This window comes from Hevea brasiliensis, chromosome 7 (genome assembly GCF_030052815.1).
Source record: "Hevea brasiliensis isolate MT/VB/25A 57/8 chromosome 7, ASM3005281v1, whole genome shotgun sequence".
NCBI lineage: Eukaryota > Viridiplantae > Streptophyta > Magnoliopsida > Malpighiales > Euphorbiaceae > Hevea > Hevea brasiliensis.
The window spans coordinates 94,132,919-94,154,271 of record NC_079499.1 but is presented as its reverse complement, the minus strand read 5'-3'; the positions used below and the strand labels follow the sequence as shown (position 1 = coordinate 94,154,271).

Here is a 21,353-nt window from a genome sequence, read left to right as displayed (position 1 = left end):
CAAATTTTAAGAGTCTCTATAGGTTCTCTTTTCCTTTGCATGCCATAATTAGCTTGCGTTCGGCTCTTGTCGGCCCTAAGAATGGACAATGTTACGGATCCACAAAACCCAAATGAGAGAAAATATTCAAGCCAAACCTTAAGCCCCTTATTAAGGATTTGGGCATTAGGACCCACCGTGCAAGTAGGATTTCAAGATTTGCACTATTTAACTACAATTAGAAGAACCAAGGAGATATAAATAGCGGGCAGAGCTATTAAGCCCACATGCCCTGTTTAAGGTCATATTTAGTATTGCTATTTCAGATTTTTTTTTTTTTTAAAAATCTATTAATTAAAAAATATTAAAAATAATATGAAATTAAATTTAATAAATTTTAATTATAAAATCATTAAAATAATAAAATAACTTTTTTCAACGACCTAAAATGATATTTTTCTTTCCTCAAAAAGTAATTTTAGCTATCCAATCTCAATGTGACGGACGCTAATTACATCTCCTATTTTAGTTGAATAAAAAGAAATGATAATTAGCAGAAGTGCTTTTCAAGATTAAGCTCGACATCTACCATTATTAATACATCAACTTGACCCATTTTCAAAGTTTTATTTCTCCATTCATTGGATTGCTTGAACCTAAAGACCTAAATCCGCATTTCTGTAATCAACTTGTGCATAAAAGCTGGATCTAAACCCACGTTTTGTTATCTAACTTGTGCATAAAAACTGGAACAAATTCATAGCAATTTCCCAAGCAAACAACTGAGACTCTAATAGAAAAAATTTGGTTTTGTTGAACACCCCTTTTATTGAGACAATCAAATATGATGCAATAAAAAAAATGATATCTTCCTTATTTCTTATTTACATAACCACTTGGAAACTACTTAAAAGGATAACAAGGAAAATACACTTCAGAATAATTTAATACTCTCCCTTAAAATGTATTTTGTAAAACCTACCCAAGCTTAGATGGAAGGAATTCAAAAGGTCCTTTGGACAAGGACATGGTGAAAACGTCAACAACATTATTAATGACTCTCACTATCTTCTAACTGATCTGCATGGGCCCTGCGAACTATAAGAGTAAACAACTCAGAGTGTGTTTGGCATCGCTGTTAAAATTACTGTTGAGAAAAATATTTTCTTAATATATTAATTAAGGAGTATTAAAAAAATTATTTAAAATTAAATTTGATAAATTTTAATCATTAGACACTAAAATAACAAAACAGTTTTTTCTTGATAATTTTATTCAATGGCATCTAAAATGATTTTTTTTTTTCCTTAAAAAGCAGTTTTGGCCCTTAAACCACAATGCCAAACAGGCATTTAATGGCATTAAAGCACATTTACAACACTTATTAACTATTCTTTTCTTAGGTAGTAGAATGTGGAACATTTCCTACGTCAAAAGTTATAATGGGGGGGAGAAAAATAGAAGTCTCATATGTCTATGACTCTGTATTATGCAATGGCCTAGCAGATATCAGATGGTGAATACAGTATGAGGAATGGACATAAGCAAAGGTACATTAGATAGTGAATACACTAAGAGGAATGAACATATGATGTCATCTGTAAACACAAACCTGAAGAAACAATACCATCAGCAGTAACTTGGATAACTTTTAGGTTCAATGCATCAAGCTGAGCTCAGAATTGAGTGATATCAGCCTGTTTTCCCTGTTTTTTCACCTGTATCCCAGACAAACTTCTGTTAACTACATGTTGCACCATCTAGAATGCAACTGTTTATTTATGATTTGGCAAAGAGAAATCAACTGGAGCACTGCACAAACTACCTCAAGTAGATAAATTAATTTAACTTAATCATTCATTCAGTCCAGGGTCAAATCAGCAGCTCAACAGCTCATGCAGATGCCTCAATCCTTTCTCATTGGGCAAACCTAGGGAGGAGCATTCAGTCTGTTCAGTTCCAAACCGAACCTAACAAGCAAAACTGAAAAACCGATTGACCTTGAAATCCAGACTGAATCAATAGTAAAGAAATAACGGAACTGAACCAAACAGAAAAATATCAAAATTATCAGCATACATAAAAATCAACATCAGCATACATAAAAATCAATTCACATGGGCTGAGATTAGTCTATGGGCTGGGCCTACACAAAATATACATAAGCCATATAAAAAGAAGGCCTTTTATGTACATATATTGGTCGATTCTCTTTTTTTTTTTGGGTTGAAAAAACCAAACTGAAAACCAAAATTATCTAAAATCCCAAACCTAACCAAACTGCCTAGACTGAAAAACTAAACTGATTGATCTGAATTGATTTGGTTCTGTTGGGTGTTTCAATTTAAACAGAAAATTGCACACCCCTGGGTAAACCAGCACCCCCTGATCTCTAAAGCATCCCTGTTGTTGTGATGATGTCATCTAAGAAATATGTTATACAACACGTCAACATCTTAAATTTGCGCAAATACATGTAAATGACAATAATATCAAATGCATATCACTCATTCAGATCAGAATTCTTATCTTTCCTAAAATAGTAGCCATTATGTACTTCTTGCTCAACTCAGCTCCTAAGACAAAATCAGCTTCCCTTGGTTACATAGAATTTCTTTTATCATTCGATCAAGACTTCCCAGCTCATTATCACCAAAGACATCACTATAATGGGCAGCATACAACTACTGTTAGCAGCATCCTCAATCCTCCTTTCCTCAATGGTAATGACCATGTTAAATGCCAGGTGTGCAACTAATATGACCACACCATCTTAAGTGCAAGCTATATTTGGTGGATTATCTTTCCAATCAGGTGGTCTAATTAATCTTGCAGGAAAAGGTGAGATAGTAAGCACTATTCTAAATCATTGTGATTATCACGTGCTAATGCATAATATAGTTGGTGTGTTCCAATTGCACGTAGTATGTGCAGACAGAATGGTCAAGCATTCAGTGCACATGCTTTCTTGCAGGGCGCACTAATCGTGTAGCAATGATTGTACAATTATATTGCAAGGAATATGTAGTTTCTGCCAATCAAAACATATGGTTGCACTTGTGTTGTTCAATTTACTTTTGTAGAAAACCATAAAACTACTTAAAAGATGAGCAGATTTTCCTCTTCTTTTTTTTTTTAAACAAAAAAAACTTCAGATAAAACAAACAAATTTCTGAAATTATTGCTTTTCAAAAAAAAAAAAAAAAACAGAGGAGGGCCTTTAGAGAAAAAGATGACCGAAAGCACATGTAAGTTATAATTAAAATTAGAGGACAGAAAGCTAATGACTGAAGCAGTCAAAAGTTTAATATTCTAAAGGAAATATAATTTCCCTCTCTATTCCCATTGATAATTTAGAATATTCAGTTTACCAAAGTACACTTAATTCAAAATAAAAATCTTGTGTGGTATCATGAGCCTTCAAGAGAGATTATTCAATATACCAAGTGCATTACAAATAGGTACACCGTTTCTCACTTTCATATGGAACCCGGTTTCCACATTTTCAGGTGAACTCCATATGTTAACGTGCATCAAATGCATTCAATAATTTCTAACCCTTCAAGCCCCCCTTAAGTCCATCCCTTCTTTTTGGTCTAATGGACTATCTTCTGTCAATGTTTTTAATGTAATTTTGTTGATTTCTTCTTGTGAAAATGAGTTTCTTTCTTTCCACTTGGTTGCATGACTTGTTGCCCTTGACTGGAATTTTAACTTATAAAAAGTGAGTGTATGTGCACGATTATATTTATGCATATGTCTGGTTCAATGGCCACACTATCAAGATAGCCCATTCCCATTCCATGAATCTCATCCTATTATTCTAAGAGCTCAAACCTTAGTCCAAAGTAGGTATATAAATATATATGCATATAGAAACAGAAATTAGTTAGCATCTTTCAATGTCTCGACTACTGCATTACTTCAATCACAAATAACCTTGTTTCTTTCATTGTCTCACCTACTTCATTATCTTCAACCACAACCATATACAATACAAAACGGTCTCAGCAAAATGACAAATAATACACCAGCCACATCTGGATCATGCAATGATCCCTAATCCCCTCCGGTAATAAGTGTCTCTATTGGGTACATCATTTTTCATTAACCTCTTATACGAAACTTGGAAAAACCCATAATAAATTACACAACATAGGGCCTTAAAAGAACATGGAGCAGCTTCAAAAAGCTACTTCAATCAACAGGTGCTGGAACTTCAAAGTTCGATTACATCAATAGAACATAACGAATAGTTGTACTTGATCAACAAAATGAAATGAAATTAGAGAAATCAAAGAGTAAAGAGAGGAGTAATTTGTAATATACACATACCTGGGGGTTTCTTCATGGGTATGCTGGACTTTTGTTGTTTGGGTTTTGCCATTTTATAGCTTTTGAATAGCTAGAGGCACTGGAGATTTCTGTGGGTTCTCTGGCTCGGACAAGAGAGCGAGGGAGGCAGGGAAGGGCATTATAGCATATGGAAAGCAAAATAGTGTGCCTACCCGCCAGCCCACCAATGAATGTGATCCCGAACCCACTCATGGTGAAAGCGGGCGGCTTCTGCTCTGCCTTCTTGGGCCAGTGGCTTCCTCACAAGGCTTGGACTTTGGACCCTTCTTTTCTGCTTTTGAAGTGAGAGCCCATGGACTCAACTCTCCAGGGTCTATTATCATGAAAGCCCAAATGGAAGATATCAAATTTATTCTTAAATTTAATTGAATTCCACCAACCATCTCTAAATTTACTATATTATTTCATTTTTATCCTTAAATTTTAATTTATTATAATAAAATCTCTCAATTTAATTATATTTAAAAAAATCTTTTAACCTATAATACAGATTAAAAAAAAAACATAAAATTTTTATTTTGACATTCTCTAAAAAAGAAAATTACTATTTTTCATTTTCTCTCACATTTTTATGATTATATTGACTAATAATTAACTATTAATAAAATTATTTATTTTATTTATTAACAAAATTATTAATTATATATATTATTTATTAATTCTTATTATTTTTATTAATTATTATTATTATTAAATAAAATATATAGAGTTATTTTTTTTGATAATTTGTAGATGAGATATTATAATAAAATATTATTTTAAATATTATTAGAATAATAATTAAAAAAAAAAAAGAAGAATCTAGACCCTTTCTTGCTCAGTGTATGACCCAACTCCCTTAATTTTCTTGAATACAACTCATTCTATCTCCCCGTTCTCATTTCAAATCCTCTTCCCGCCGTCTTCATATCATCGGGTGAGTATCCCTTCTCCAATAGATGGTAAAGCATCCAACGACTTTTTTAATGTTTCCAATTCATCATTAACAGATCTGGTTCTGAAACTGCAAAAACATGCCTTGTTTTAACAATCTCAAATTATGTCTTTGCTGCAACATTAGCATCATTAGCAATCTCTTGTTCTAGTTCTTTTATACCCTTAACTTACCAAACTTAGAATCTTTGTTTTGCTTGATGCTCTTTCGTGCCCTTTCTATGGAATTTTGAGTCATGAAAGTGGTCTCTGGGATCTCCTTCATTTGGCTGCCAAATAGCAAGACTATGTTCACCAAGAGATTGGTTGGGGGAGAGGTAGCTTAAGAGGGGGTGAGGGGAGACAACAAAAACTAGTAGGATTATTTAGTAATTTTGCATTTTTATAATGTAAAATGACCATTTGATTCCTAAATTTATTTAATTGATGGTGATTATTTAATTCATTAATGAAGTCAATGTACCGAGTCTTAAATTTAACTGTTTAATTCAAATTATATTTTAAAAAATTATTTTTTTTTTAAATTAAAGGGGACACATAAACTAATTAACACTTAAATTAAATTGTTTAGTTGAAATAAAATTTAGAATATAGTATTCTAAAATTAAAGGTGCAAATAAAATTATTTATTGATAAACTTAATTAAAGTTCAATAAAATTTAAATTAATAATAAAAATAATAAATAAAAATATAAATTAATGAGAAACTTTACTAATAAACTTAATAAATTTTAATTTTATTAAAAATAAAAATGTTATCAATAATTTATTATTAATTAATTTAATAAAAAAAAGAGAAAAGTAAAAAAAATAGTAATTTTTAGAGAGTGCGAAAATAATAAATTGATGTTTTTTTTTATATGTTAACAGGTTAAGAGATTTTTTTTTAAACATAATTAAAATTGAAGAATTTTATTGTAACGAATTAAAATTTATGATGAAAATGATATATTCACTACATTCATCGATTATTGGTGCAATTTATCATTGAATTTAGGACGCTATAATATGATATTTAAATTTTTATTTATAATATAAAACTTCTTCAATTAAAATTGAATTAATAAAAATTTTCTTATCATTTATTATAGCCGGTTTATCCATTAAAAAAAATCTAATTTGTCATTATTTTTTAATAAAAAATTTAAAATTATTTTATTACCCTCACATAAAAATATTCTCTCTCTATTATCTACGCTCAATCTTTTTCATTCCTTCATCTTCAAGCAATCAATGACAGGGCTGAGTAAAATTCCATTTAAATTGAAAAATTAAATCGAATTAAGTTAATTCAGTTTAATCAATTCGGTTTTAAAATTCAATTGGTTCGATTCAATTTTATATTATAAAAATTTCAATTATTTTGGTTCTGTTCGATTTTAAAGAGAAAAAAATCAGTTAAACCGAATCGAATTGAATAGTAATTTATATATTCAAATTGAATCAAATCGAACCGAATTGATTTTTGAATTAATTTATTTTTATGGGAAATTTATGAATTATATTTAATTTTATATATATTAATTGTTTAATTTCATTGATTAATGGTTATCAGGTTCAAATCAAAGTTAAAATTAGACCAAATGACTTGAAAATCAAGTCTAAATTAAAAAATTAATTAAAAATCAAAACCAATCGGTTTAAACCAAACCGAACCGAAATAGAACGGTTCGATTCGATTCAATTTTTCACCCATTTCGATTCGGTTCGATTTCTAAAATTTAAAATTCGATTTTTATAATTTAATTCGGTTTGGTTCAGTTAAATTCGGTTCAAACCGAATGCTCACCCCTAATCAATGACCTCACCAGATCTTCATTCCTTCCACTTCTTTTGACTAGTAGGATTTAAACATTTCTCTTCTATGTTTTTCTTTTTTTTTTTTTTTAAATTGAAAATCTCTAATCATCCTGTACCCTATGAACCATTGAAACCACCATCTCTGAGAACCACTTACAATTGCAAGTCAATGGCCTTGATTATCCAATCAATCCCTAAATGCACAATTACAATAGTGTTCTTACCAAGCTCCAGTCTTTTCACCAATCCTATGAGAGACTCTTCAATCGAAATACTCAATTATGGAGGAAAATGTAGTCTAAAGCTAATTCAAGCATGGGGAAACTCAATTTGGTAGAAATAAAACTAATATTTTAAATGAAACGATTTCAAGAACGATTTAACCTTCAAATAAAAAGTTTGATGGGTCATGCCTTTGAAACGATGGTGACTAATTTCTTTTTTTGGAAATTTGAGTTTTTGCTTTAGATTGACAATGAAGAACTCTTTTATATTTAATAGGAAAGGATTGGTGATGCCGGCTACCAACTTGCCTGAAGCAACGATCGAGTAATGAGAGAGATGAGGAGGTGGAAGGGAGGATGATGAAGGGATGGGAGAGAGAAATGGATAGATAAGAGATGAAGGAGCGAGGGATGTTTTTATGTGAGGATATTAAAGTAATTTTAATTTTTTTTATTAAAAAATAATAATAAATTAGATTTTCACATTAGCCATTGTGATGAAAATGATGGCGTTTTAACGAGACAGGAAATATTTTGTAAACGATGTCAATGGCTTACCTTCTAAGTGGGCATGGCTTCATAATAGGATGAAGATTGGCCCCTGACACCTTTTGAAAGCTACCTTATCTCTAATATGCTTGTCAATCCTTTGAGTAATTGATGTAGTCTTCCAAGATAATCGGCTAGAAGTAGCTGTCTCCGAAATAGTCACTTTTTGATCCTAGCTTAATGAGCCCCATGTACACCCCCTCATACACTTGTTTCAACATTTTAATTGACTTGATGATAACTAGGCATCTCAATAACCCATCATAGCATTTTTTGTACAACTCCCCTTCTTTTATAGTTGTCACGATTTAACTCTGTGGGTCAAACTGACACTTGAGTCAATATAAAATTCATAAAATTCGTAGAAAGTTTTACTGCATCTAAATTCATGGTCAGGCCTAATTTCAAAGCATGATAAATAAAATAAAATGACATAAAATATTATAAAATAATTTAGGCTAAATTAACAAAAAAAAATATCAAAATTCCGCAAATAGAGGAGTTCAGCTCAACTTTGAAACTCAATATTTATAAATTATTTAATAATATTAATTTCATTAATTAATATAATATATTTATATACTAGTATCACAGCAGAATTTTAATAATTTGGTTCAAATTTTTACATAGTTTGCTTTGGTTTTTATTTTCATATGAAATTTTATTTTCTGTTTATTCAGTTTGGTACTGAACCGATTGAATGCTTAGCACTAGTTTTTTCATCATGAGACTCAATCATTCATTAAATTTCTTCGCTTCATATTTTATTAAGGATAATGCAATCAGTAACCCTAGATTGTATGCACATAGTCACTTTAATACTAGTTTATTATAATAAGCACACGAATCTAAAATACACAAGCAATTATAAAATCAAAATATAGAGAAAGAAGAAAACAAAAACACAAGATTTTTTACGTGATTCAATTGTAAAATTTATATCCATAGACAAGACGCAAGTAAAAATTCTACTATAATGAAAAATAATAATTTACAATCATTGGATATATTCCATTTGAGTTGCATATAGACTTTTTTTGAATCGAATCATAATTCGGCCATAAAAAATATATCCAAAATTTAAAACACATCAAAACATTATTGAATCATTACTTTGATTCTATTTGATTTTTTTCAATATACATTGATACAAGCACAAACAATTGACGGGAAGGTGAAATGCAAGTTAGAATTAACTTGCAAAGCAAAATAAGAGCAAGAGAATCACTCAAAGGATACATTGATTGTATATATGTGGGTGGCTCGACTTCTAACCAAACAAGACTAAGCATGAACGAAAGCGATCGTGCGAAAAGGATCCTGGCAGGAAGATGTCATCGATGTGAAGCTGCAACAAATTGTGTCCTCTCAGTGCTTATTTCTTTCTATAATACTGTATTATACTGTCATCAACATGAGGCCTCTAGTACTTGTTCTTTATTACACTCTTCAAAAAAGCAGAGGAGTTTGGTAAGAAGTAAATAGCATTTAACAACACTCAGAAGACACTTATAGTTGCGGCCCACCACCATATGCATGCAAGCTCAATATCATAGCTTCCAAAGAAACCGCAAATTATTGGTAGCTTTCTGCCTCTTTTGTCATGTGATTTTTGACCCCTGGGGGTGGGTGAATTTATTTCAGATGAAGCTATATCTTGCGCTATTAGAGTTCTTTGCGGGTGGACAATTCATAAATCCTATTGTAAATCTTTAGTAATATGTAAACTCTCCCTGATCCTAGGATGGAGATACCTTGCCCTAAACTTATTATTAGAAAAAAAAAATTATCACAAGTGTATTAATCCTTATACACTCACTAAAATCCTTATATACATATTAAATTAGAAAATTTTTTTCCCACGTAGGACTTGGATATTACATCTAACATTTATAATTTTTTTCTTTTTAATATCTTTTATTATGTAAAAAAAAATTCACAATTAATAAAATATCCACCGTAAAAATAATAATGTAATAATTACTCTACAAATCACGTGTGGAAATTGTGATTGGTACGTAGTATATAATATAGACATGCATATGATAGCATTAACGATAAGATACTAAGAGATTGAAAGCCTAGCCTAGCCTTAATTTAGTGCGTAAAGGCATACTATTCAACTTGACAGGTGTCAGTTCGAAATACTCATTTCTCTAATTCTATTAAAAAAACTCGAAAAATATTATATATAATTGTAAATTATGGATAAATATTACATTCAATCACTTAATTTTATGATTTTTTTTATAAAAGTCACTAAATTTTATTTTATTTTTCGTAAAACTCATTAAATTTTGATTTGAATTTATTAAAAGTTACTGTGATTGAAAATTAAAAATTTTTAGGTTAATATCTATTAATTATTTTACAAATAAAATTATCTTTATTATTTTCTTATAAAAAAAAAGAATAAAACAGAATACATAAAACACATCTAGTTACTCCCCTCGCCATCAAATCTCTCCATTTTCTTTGTATTTTCTTTACTAACAATCATCAGTTAGGTCATTTAATTTGTAAAATAGTTGATGGGTTAACAGATTAATATGAAAATTTTCAATTTCTATTATAATAGCTTTTATGAAATCAAATTAAAATTTAATAAATTTTATAAAAAAAATAAAATTTAATAATTTTAATAAAAATACTAATAAAATTTAGTTATCATGGGTGATAATTACTAGCAAATTAGCTAGCAAAGAAAGAAAACAAAGAGTGACTGACAAGATGCTAAGCAAGAAGAAGAAAGGCATTAGTAGTTGTTGTAAGTGCTATATCACAACCGAAATATGCTAGAAAAATCAAAGGGACCACTCATCAACCAAAAACCCATTGAGCATTAAGCATAAGCATATATAATTAAGCATCACTATCATCTTTTAAATCAAGCTAAAAGAAAAGTTCAAAGAGAGATACCAAGAGTAAAGAGATCACCTACTTTGGGTTATCACTTAACAATCACAAACTAAGATGTCAATAATGGAAGTTGCAATATCTTAGAAACTAATTAACTTCCTCACACATCATTCCAAGTTGATATCCTTGCCAACTCCATTGAGAAAACATAATTATATAATTTTTTTCTCTCTCTCTCTTGTGAGCTAAGGGTCAACACACTTCAAACAGAATTATATATATTTTCTTTTCTATCTTGATGATTCCCCAACTTCACTTTTGTGAAGTTATTGTATAATTTAAGTTTAAATATCAATGAAAATTAAATTCAAAATATTTATATTAAAATTAAATAATTTAATGAAAAACTTCTTAATCTTCTGATTCAATGCTGATTCAATTTGGGATGAAAATGAATAGGATATTCATAAAAATTACTTTGCTTGAACTGAATCAGATTTATATTTTTTTATATCTAAACTTATCTTAATTCTAATTAAACTATATGTTAAACTATTAAAACTTATATCATTATTTGAATAATACTCAAACTTATTTAACTTTATATATTTTACACAATAATCTATGTAATATATATATATCACACAAACATTCTATTTTAAATTTATGTGAGCAACATATTCATAATTTATTTTTTAAAAATTTAATAATTCTATAAAATATTTTAATTTTATTTATTTAAAATAAGATATATAAAAAAATTTATAAATATTATAAAAATAAATTTTTCATATTTAATTAATTATTTATTATATAAATGAATTCGATCAACGAGTATCTAAAATGTAAAATTTAAATTTAATATAAATATTATTTTTTAAATTTAAATTTATTTTAATTATACATTACATAATTTTATTTTAATAAAATTTAATCGGATCTAAAACCTAAAAATACTTGTTGCCATCTTACTTTCAACCTCTTTGAGTAAAGGGCAAAATAAACATTAATTATTTTCTTGAATCCAAAAAATTGGTCGTGGGAGAAAGGAGCCCCAGCGGACAAAAAGACCCGCGCTCTTTCTTGCGGTCCGTCCCATCAAATCCCCGCGCAAAAAGCCAACTTCTATGTAACACTATGAGTAGCAACGTCAGTTTGATCGTTGACACCTATCCTCCACCTTGATCCCCATTCGTATTTCTTAAAAATTCGCACTCACACATTTACATGCACACTTTCTCTGTTGCACGTTACTTTGTGCCCCCTATTTTGCTTTTTCTCGTTACCAAACACGTACTCACACAGTGATCACAATCTCTCTCTCTCTCTTAGCTGTGGTTTATCTGCTCTTCCCTCTCTCTCGTCTTGGGTCTCTTATTTTTCGGTAGGAACGGAGCAAGGCACATTATGATGTTCATTTTGTCTCTCAGGGTTTGCTTTTGCTTCTCTGTGTAGCTTTTCTTTTGTTTCAATTTCAAAATTTTCTATTCGATAATTCAAACTTCTCATTTTTGGTTTGATGATCCATGCAAGATAAGATTTTGGTCACTGTTCGCATTGTATTTGTACCGTTAAGAGGTGAGAGAGTGTTCTTGCTCTTCTTGATTCTTCAATTTTCTTTTTGATGATGGTGTTTTTCTTTTTTAATGCAGATTTTTTTAGTTACCTTTTAGGAAGTGTTTTAGTGTTGAAGTTGGAGTAAGTAGAAATAATGGACCAGAAGACATGGCTATGGAGGAAGAAATCTACGGAGAAGATGATTGTTGCAACTGACAAAGTAAACTTCTCTCCCAATAGAAATGAAGAGGTAAAATTCGAGCTGTTAACATAAAACGTGGAATTCAATGTTGTAAGCATTGCATGATTTTAGGGAAGGCCTTTCTCTGTGAATTCTTGTCATTTGTAGTTCCGTTTCACAGACAAGGTTACTGAGTTATTCTTGGAAAATTTTCAGTTGCTCCACAAATATTCACCAAAAGGCTCTTCTTTCCCAAATGCATGATGGACTTTGAGATTCAGCTATTGACTGCTGGATTATTATGCTCTAACTTTGTTCTTCATAGAGTTCTGTTTATTAAAGAGATTCTAAAGTGATGACCTTTACCATTACTACTGGATTGTAGATTGCTTTTTCTGAATCTATCTTACTATGGAGATGCCACCTAGAGTAGGCGGCCAGTCTTCTCTCTGCTTGATGCGGATGCTTGACTTTAAAATCTGTAATCATTCCAATTGATTTAACATCAATCCTTCAACCAATTTTAAAATTATGATAAGAGAACAGTTCAAAATATGAGTAATAAAAAGGAAGTTCATTTTCTGTTGACAAATTCATTTCAGAGGGAACTACCAAAGACTAATATTTGTACGTGGAGTCTCCAAATATTAACTATCTTTGAGACTTGAAGATCTGTCTTCAAGTGATGATGCAAAACTCTAAATACTGTATATTTTCATTTATTTACAAAAGTTTTGGTGGCTTTGGACGACGAAGCCTGCCAATTTGATGGTGTTTTCGTCCAAAGCCTGCCAATTTGATGGTGTTTTTACTTGTGGGGACTTTCCAATAAAATATTAAAATAATTGTGATATGCAACCCAACCATTGGCTTGGGTGCCTTAAGCTAAATTCTTTAAGGTGTTTTGGGATCAATCTGACATAAAACTAACCACGGCCCCGCCCAGGCGCCGCGCCCCTCCCAGGCGCCGCGCCCCTCCCCCCCCCCCAACCCCCCAAAAAAAAAGAAGCCTTTGAAAATTTCAATAGTTTCCTTGGTGATATGAAGAAGTTAATAAAAAATAACAACGTTTCCCACAAAATTTGTTATTTCATTCATATTCATTGGTTTAGTTTCTACTTTGGCCATCCAAAACTACAATTCTAGTGCTGCTTCTGGGTTGAGGGCAACCCCCACTGTGGATAAAAATAAAAAAAGAATAACTGTGATATGTGGTTGTGGAAATGCCTTAGCTAAACAATTTGTTGAGAGAGATCACAAAATCAAGTGGTGTAAAGAGTTTTTTACTTTTTTTTTTTGACTGAAAAGAATTGGTGAGTTAATATTGATATATGCAAGGCAACTTCAAAATCTGTTCCCCAAGGTCCAAAATGGTCAAAATGCATATCAAATCATTTCTAACTCATTGGATTACTACTATATATATATATTTATTTGTTTCTTGCAGATACAGACACTTTTGGATAATAAGGCAGAATTGGAGAAAGACCTGAAAAGTTTAAATGATAAGCTTTCTTCTGCCTTATCTGAATGCAATGCTAAAGCTGATCTTGTAAAGAAACATGCAAAGATGGTGGAGAAAGCCACGACAGGTAAATTACTGAACCTTTTTCCTTGCCAAAATACGTTCATGGAGATTATTTGTTGTCAATTTGTCTATTTTTCTTGTATACATCATGTAAAATGGTGTCTTTACTGTCCCTCTAATTCTTAATTTTGAGTAGGTTGGGAGGGGGCAGAAGCCAAAACAGTGTCTCTAAAGCAAGAGTTAGATGAAGCCATACAGCAGAGAGCTGCTGGAGAAGAAAGATTAACTCACTTGGATGCAGCCCTCAAGGAGTGCATGCAACAGCTGTGCTTTGTTCGAGAAGAGCAGGAGCAGAGGGTTCATGATGCTGTGATGAAGGTATCAGGGGAATATGAGAAGTCCCAAATGATTTTGGAGGAGAAGTTGTCAGAGACCAGTAAAAGGCTTGCAAAAATAGGCGTTGAGAATGCTCATCTAAGTAATGTTCTCTTGGCAAAAGAAAAGTTGATTGAAGATCTAACTAAACAGAAGGCTCAGGTGGAAGCGGATTTTAATGCTCTGATGATTAGGTTAGAATCTGTAGAGAAAGACAATGCTTCATTGAAATATGAAGTCCGAGTTCTAGAGAAGGAGCTTGAGATTCGGAACGAGGAGAGAGAATTTAATCGTAGAACAGCTGATGCATCACATAAGCATCAATTGGAGAGTGCAAAAAAAATTGCAAAGTTGGAATCAGAATGTCAGAGGCTACGTCTGCTTGTTCGCAAGCGGTTGCCAGGCCCTGCTGCCTTGGCAAAGATGAAAAGTGAAGTTGACATATTGGGAAGAGATTCAGTAGAAATGAGGAGGAGAAGAACATATTCTAGTCCTAGTGGTTTAATTGTTGACAATGCTGTTGACAACTCCCCAGATACTCCCAGCAAAAAGATCAACTTTCTGACTGAACAGTTATGTGCCATGGAAGAAGACAACAAGGCTCTCAAAGAAGCCCTTAATAGAAAAGCAAATGAACTTCAAATTTCAAGAACCATGTATGCTAGCACAGCTTCCAAATTATCACAAGTTGAATCGCATCTTGATGAGTTGTCCAAAGGCCAGACAACCTTGGAGCCTTCAAGGAGTGGTCTTGTGCCACATGAGCTCTCTCTGGCCACAGTATCTGATGTTGGCAGTGATGATAAGGTTAGCTGTGCTGAATCGTGGGCTTGTGCTTTGATTTCAGAGTTGGAGCACTTCAAAAATGGGAAACAAAGGGAGTCACCTGCAGTTAAAACTGTAGGAGATTCAGACATAAATCTGATGGATGACTTTGTGGAAATGGAAAAACTTGCAATAGTCTCAGTTGATAAGCAGTCAGGAAGTCCTCATGTTCCATCTGATGATGCTAACGCAACTGTTAGCCCCATGGAAATTGATTTGAATGGGAATCTCTCACAGGTAACTGATAAGAAGATTGTTCCAATTTTGGGGTCTGGCTCTAGGGCATCAAACCTGGTAATTAAGTCCAAGGATGGAATGATTGCTAAAGCTTCTGACTGGCTTCAGGATATTCTGAAAGTGTTGCTGGAGCAAACTCGAATCACACAAAGAAAACCTGATGAAATACTGGAGGATGTTAAAGTAGCTTTGGTAGGCATAAGTAATGGGAGCCCTGGAGAGCGTCTTGATACAAGGGAGACCTCAAAACATCTTGATGCATCAAATTCCCCTCAAGTTGGTGGTTACATCTCCTGGAAGCCTACAGATAAATCTTTTCTGATGGATTCATCTTGTGGAATTAATGATGTTGATGTCTTGTTGACAGATGGGAATAATCAGAAGTTCCAGTCAGATCTAGGAAAATCGTTGCACAATATAATTGAGCATGTTCAACGGATCACTTTACCCAATTATGGTACTTCAGGTACTTTGTCTGGAAAGGAAGGGAATTTCTTTCCATATAAGAATTTGGAGACATCTTCAGGCTACATGGTTCGTGTTTTACAGTGGAGGACCTCTGAACTGACTGTTGTACTGCAGCAATTTGTCCATGCTTGTTATGATCTGTTGAATGGAAAGTCTGATGTCAGCAGGTTTGCTCAGGAATTAAGTAATGCTTTGGACTGGACTATGAACCACTGCTTTTCCGTTCAAGATGTCTCAAGCATGAGGGATGCAATTAAGAACCAATTTGATTGGGAAGAATCGCGAAGTGAAAGTGAACCAGAGGTTGGAATGAGTAGTCAATTTTCAGAAGTGGATAAATTGTGCCTTTTCTGTGATTTGTCTATGGTTGCTACTTCAAATGGGTTTCATAACTGTTTTGAAAAGGATGAATTTCAATATACTGTTAGAGTTGAAAATAAGAAATTAAAAGATGAACTGATTGCCATAGAATCTTCAAAGAAAGACTTGGAAGGGAGGCTTCAATCAGCTATTGATAAGAGTGAATCCTTGATGAATCAACTTCAGGAATCAGAGAAAACCATCGCAAGCATGCAAAAAGAAGTAATAACTCTCAAAATGTCCAAAACAATTATCGAAAATCAAAGTGAAAATCACAAGTTGATGAAAGAAGATCTTGATACACAGCTTAAAGTGGCCAAAGCAGAGTTAAATGAGGCTCGCCAGAAGTTTTCTTCCTTGGAAGTGGAACTGGAGAACAAAAACAGCTGCTGTGAAGAATTGGAGGCCACATGTCTTGAGCTTCAGCTCCAACTTGAAAGGTACTGGAAAAATTTTTCATTTTCCTTTTTGTGAATATACAGGCTGTCCTCCCTGGGACATCCAATAGATTTTGGAATGATACAGGGAGATAGCAGTTATTAATAGTATCCCTTCACTGGAAAGAGAACTCATGTAGATAATGTTATTTTCAGTGTAACGAAGAAAGCAATCCCTAGTCATGAACTCCATCAGGAAGAAAAGCAACTTCGAAACGTAAGTTCATATCAACTTAACATGTGTAGACAGATATTTTGCTGTTGGATTGTTATGTTTTCGTAGCTTTGACAATAAATTGTTAGTTGAAGAATTCCTTATGCTGCATATGATTTATTTGGTAAGTTATAACGTCTTTTTTTTTTTTTTTTAAATGTTAAAGTAGTATTTTTAATATTAAGAGTGTATATGACCTTAACATCTGTCTTTGAGATAAGTGCGTGCTTTTTTCCCAGCAGGAGCAAACTCCACATAATCACTATTTCGTATCTTTCGCTTCTTTAGCAATGGGATGTTGGATCCCATCTAAAATTCACCTTAGTTTTCCTAGTTGGATGAAGTTACGTGTGTAGCCATGAAGAATATAAATTGTTACCATTGAGAAAGACATTGACCGGTCATTGTTTAGTTCTATAGTTTTGTCTTGTTTCAACCTAGAGGATGAGGGTTTGAGTATGAGAAACATTTAATCCATGCAAATTGTTGAGAATGGGACTATGGTATCCTCCCAAGACCTAACTATGTTGTGACTCTCACAGTCTCACTGGCTATATCAAACATCACTGAAAACTGAAAAGATTGAAAACCGTCTTCCTTTTATGCAATATACATGATAATTCTTCTATAAGAAAGAAGGAATGACAAAAATCCTGAAAGATATTTATTACATTTAGCTTTTACCTAGTTTCTTGTGAGTAATCATTGTTATTGACACATCAGAATTTTCATGTTTGTTACTTTTTAATTGCCTAAATTACCTACCTACCATACTTGTTCTTCTTGTTAAGTGAAGGACTTGATCAAAATTTTGCAGGATTGGGAGATAACAGCTGCTTCAGAAAAGTTGGCAGAGTGCCAAGAGACTATTCGAAACCTAGGAAAGCAGTTAAAGGCATTGGCTACACCAAGTGAAGCAGCCCAGTTTGACAAGGTCATCTCTACTTCCAATGATACAAATGCTGCCCCTGTCACCATCTTGACAAGCACAGCCCGGAGCACACCCAAGGATAAGATCATGAACCATAGGTGCTCTCTTCTAGATCAGATGTTAGCAGAGGATAATGCTGCAACAAAGGATATTAAATCTTCAAAAATCAAAGAAAGTGACAACTATAGTTCTGCCTTTGTTTCCAATGGGGTTATAGAACCTTTAGAAAAGATCTTCATTTTGAATGGAGCTAAACACCAGGATGATGATGTTGCAATTAGTTCTTTGGCCATTGTGCCTAGCAATAAAAGGGGAGGTATAAGTTTGTGGAGGAAGTTATTTTGGAGAAAGAGAAATCCAACAGCAGGAAACCACCCCTTCCATTAGTTCCATAACAAATCATAATATAGAATATAAAGTTCGCACGGTGTTCTGTTGTGAAGCTGGGGATTGATGCAATAAGTTCTGCCTTTCGTTAATCTTTTGGGAGAGTTTTTGCATAGTTATTCCTTCTGTATATACAACTGCCGGATAGACAAGTTTATGTACCACAGGAAAAAAAAATGACATTCCGCTATCGTGTGCATAGCTATCATCTGTACCTGCTGTTCATAGAAAACACATTGCAAAGGTTAGTTTTCATCATTTGTGTGTAACGGCATTTTCATGTAAAGTCATTTATACCCAGTTCTGTACATCTTTCTCCAGTAATATATTTTCTGGATGCATATCTAGTACCAGATTCTTTGACTCCTTCAGGCACATTCAGAAGTTTAAATCTTGGATGATCCTCAGACACGATGACAGAAGAATTGGAAAATTTATTATTGCTCTCCAAATTTTAATTTCTTACGTATTTAGAAGCTAAATGGAGCTCAAAAAATCAGTCACCGCAAAGAGGCTTGTATAATTTCCCTAGGAAAGAAATGGAAATAAAAAAAATAAGATTATTCTTTCTCCAATCTATTCTCTCTTAATCTCAGTTAATAGCATTCCCTGATAACTAGTACGCTAGAAACCTGAAACCCTTAACACTGAACATGGATATAAAAAGAAGATAAATTCAAAACAGAGAGAAGGCAATTAGAACGAAATTTACTCAATCATGGTATACTTTTATTGAGTTTCATTCTCCATGTGTACATATATCTACAATTTGGAATAGAATTACAGTACAAAAATTGTGTTGGACTTGGGCAGCTGATGGAAGCAGAACCGCTAGTGATTCAGAATGTTGAGTAGGGATACTCTGATTTTCACCAGTTGCCTATAGATGCATTCCAGTTCCTCCTCGGCTTCTTGAATGCTTGACTTCAAAGCCTCCAATCCTTTCAGAAGGTTTTGAAGTTTTGAATTACTTGTGTCTTTGCTTGACTTCAGGATAAGCAATTCAGCATCAATCTTCTCTACTTCATTTAATTCAATTTCCACTTCACATGATACACGCTTGGATTGCAATAATTTCGAGACGATAGACCAGCCAGAGGGCTTTGATTTTGCCTTTGACTGAGAAATGAAAAGATAAGATCGACTCGAACACCACAAGACTGAGTTCTTGAACTTCTGCTAGGGTGCTAATCATGTTTGTCAAATTGAAGTTATTGTCCAAGGCTGCTGTCGTGCAATTCCTTTCCCTTTTCTTCAAATTTCTTAGGTACTTGCAAATTGCTTTGTTCAGATTCTTTCTAGATACCATGTATGCATCAACATCACCTGTTAAGCAAGAGTCTCCACCTTTTCTTCTTCGGAGAGATAATTCAAGTTCCTGTGCACATTCCTTCATCTGTGAGAAAAAGTCTCTTGCAGAATCGCACAAATCCAAGATCTCCAGAGATCCATTCAATGCATTTTCTACGCACCGGCTTTGCCTCTCATGGGAAAATGTCTGTTGTGCCAGTGGCAGCTGTAGCAAATCATCAACAGACTCGAACAAATTCTTTAGGCCACTCAATTTGTGTCCTATTGATAAGGACTGTGATGCCTTCAACTTGCACAGCTGCTCCTCAATAGTTGCAGTTAGGGGATGAGATCCAGATGGTAAGCTGATTGAACGGTGATGACATGCAGCCATTTTCTCCTTCTGCAAAATGAAAAAACCTGTCAAGATTTTGAATGTAGAGGTGGTCCTGGTTGTAGCTCAAGCCACTGCATTGAACCTCTTATATATAGCAGAGATAGAGAGCTAAGAATCTCATCTTCCTGATCTAAGTTGGCTGTAATGTGCTGAGTTTTGCTACAATCCCACCAATGTCTCATCATTGTTGTATTGTGATTAAGCGTGTGATTAAAGAAATTCATGATGAATGAATTTAATATTGTCAAACAAAATACCATGCCTCCGCATTTCCAACATGCAGATCCTGAATCCATGCATGCATACTATGATTCTATTAAGATAATCTAAACAAGTAATGCTTTAAAATTTTTATTTGATAGAATTGTTTCCTTCTTTGTTTGCATGTCTAGAAGCCTATGAACTGCAACCGAAAAAAAAAAAAAAAAAAAAATCCACGAGCAGAATGCAGCTTCCTTCCCAGACAAATAAAGAACCTACACATAATTTTTCTTGACCAACTCTCGCTGCAATGGTTGGTGTCTGGAAGCAAGAAGAATCTTGACAACTAATTCAATAATTTAATAATTCAATCACACAAGAGGTGATGAGAATTGGTTGCCAACGGTGAAACACGATCCACCTATATGGCTGCGGGTCAATTTAGCTGATTTTTCTTTTTAAATATATATAATCTGATATTAAAAAGGAGATAAAGATGAGGGGGACAGATTGAATAAGGTAGCACTTCTGTCTGGATGAGGGCGAAAGCCAAATAGATAAAATTACCCATTTAGAAAGGGATAAACTAATAAGGGATAAGGGTACGCACTGTAAGGCTTGCCCTTCCATATCTTTAAAAAAAAATATCGATTCGTTTCTGTTTATTGTCACGAAAAGTTCTATCCAATTTGTTTCTGTTTCTCACCAATTCGAGCAAATGAAAGCAGAGAAAATGATGCCCGCAATACACCCAAAGAGCTTGAGGGTCCGTTTGATTGCAAAAGACATAATTGAGGCTTTGCAAAAGGGGTTAGGGCATGAGCGAATGTGGAGCGATTTGAGGTATGCTTCATTGGACAATGACATAGCACATGAATAATGAAAATTGGAAGGATTGCAACGAGATTGTTATTCTTAATGTTTGCAGGCAATTTATCATCGAGAGAGGTGGCGGATGGTTGAGGCGAGCGGTGAGCAGAGGGACTGAGGAAAAGAAGTGAGGATGAGGGAGAGAATTGAAAGGGAATGAGTCTGAGAGAGTGAGTGTTATGATTCAAGAAGAAACAACAGAAAGAACATAGAGAGAATAGAAGAAGCAATCATTAGCGAGGAAGTTCTTATTTCACCGAGGAGATTACAGAATGAATAGTCTTTACAACGACTCACGCTTATGGGCGTGAGAAACAAGCCGATAGGTAGAACTCGCACTTGAAAAGTGAAAACCTACTTACAAAAAAAAAAAAAAAACTTTTTGCAATGTGGGA

At 33.2% G+C, this 21,353-nt stretch overlaps 2 protein-coding genes and 1 long non-coding RNA gene across 5 annotated transcripts; 1 reads left to right on the top strand and 2 right to left on the bottom strand.

Annotated features, from left to right (window-relative positions):
* Positions 1-773: 773 nt before the first annotated feature.
* LOC110633382 (uncharacterized) lies at positions 774-4,499 on the bottom strand. Of its 3 annotated transcripts, none has more exons than XR_009150084.1 (4): positions 4,315-4,499; positions 1,805-2,020; positions 1,592-1,697; positions 774-1,077 (listed from the first exon to the last, which is right to left on the bottom strand). It is a non-coding gene; the product is annotated as an uncharacterized LOC110633382 (long non-coding RNA). The 3 variants fall into 3 exon arrangements; XR_002490825.2 differs by having other exon boundaries at positions 1,802-1,962; positions 4,315-4,498; XR_002490824.2 differs by having other exon boundaries at positions 1,805-1,962; positions 4,315-4,494.
* A 7,303-nt stretch (positions 4,500-11,802) lies between these two features.
* Positions 11,803-18,571, top strand: LOC110633411 (filament-like plant protein 7). Its single transcript, XM_021781994.2, has 6 exons — positions 11,803-12,278; positions 12,353-12,507; positions 13,886-14,030; positions 14,163-16,671; positions 16,825-16,885; positions 17,700-18,571. Exons 2-6 carry the CDS (start codon positions 12,412-12,414, stop codon positions 18,198-18,200), a joined length of 3,312 nt encoding a protein of 1,103 aa, XP_021637686.2. The 5' UTR covers positions 11,803-12,278; positions 12,353-12,411; the 3' UTR covers positions 18,201-18,571.
* Positions 18,572-18,896: 325 nt separating this feature from the next.
* Positions 18,897-20,252, bottom strand: LOC110633412 (uncharacterized). Its single transcript, XM_021781995.2, is given in 2 exon segments — positions 18,897-19,246; positions 19,248-20,252. Coding segments are annotated over 2 exon segments (852 nt in total). The 5' UTR covers positions 19,885-20,252; the 3' UTR covers positions 18,897-19,031.
* Positions 20,253-21,353: the final 1,101 nt, after the last annotated feature.

Excerpts from the sequence above, each read along its gene's own strand:
- LOC110633411 (XM_021781994.2), top strand. The coding sequence starts at position 12,412 with ATGGACCAGAAGACATGGCTATGGAGGAAGAAATCTACGGAGAAGATG. Across the intron at positions 12,508-13,885 it reads CTCCCAATAGAAATGAAGAG|ATACAGACACTTTTGGATAA; the intron begins GTAAAATTCGAG and ends TGTTTCTTGCAG. Across the intron at positions 14,031-14,162 it reads GGTGGAGAAAGCCACGACAG|GTTGGGAGGGGGCAGAAGCC; the intron begins GTAAATTACTGA and ends AATTTTGAGTAG.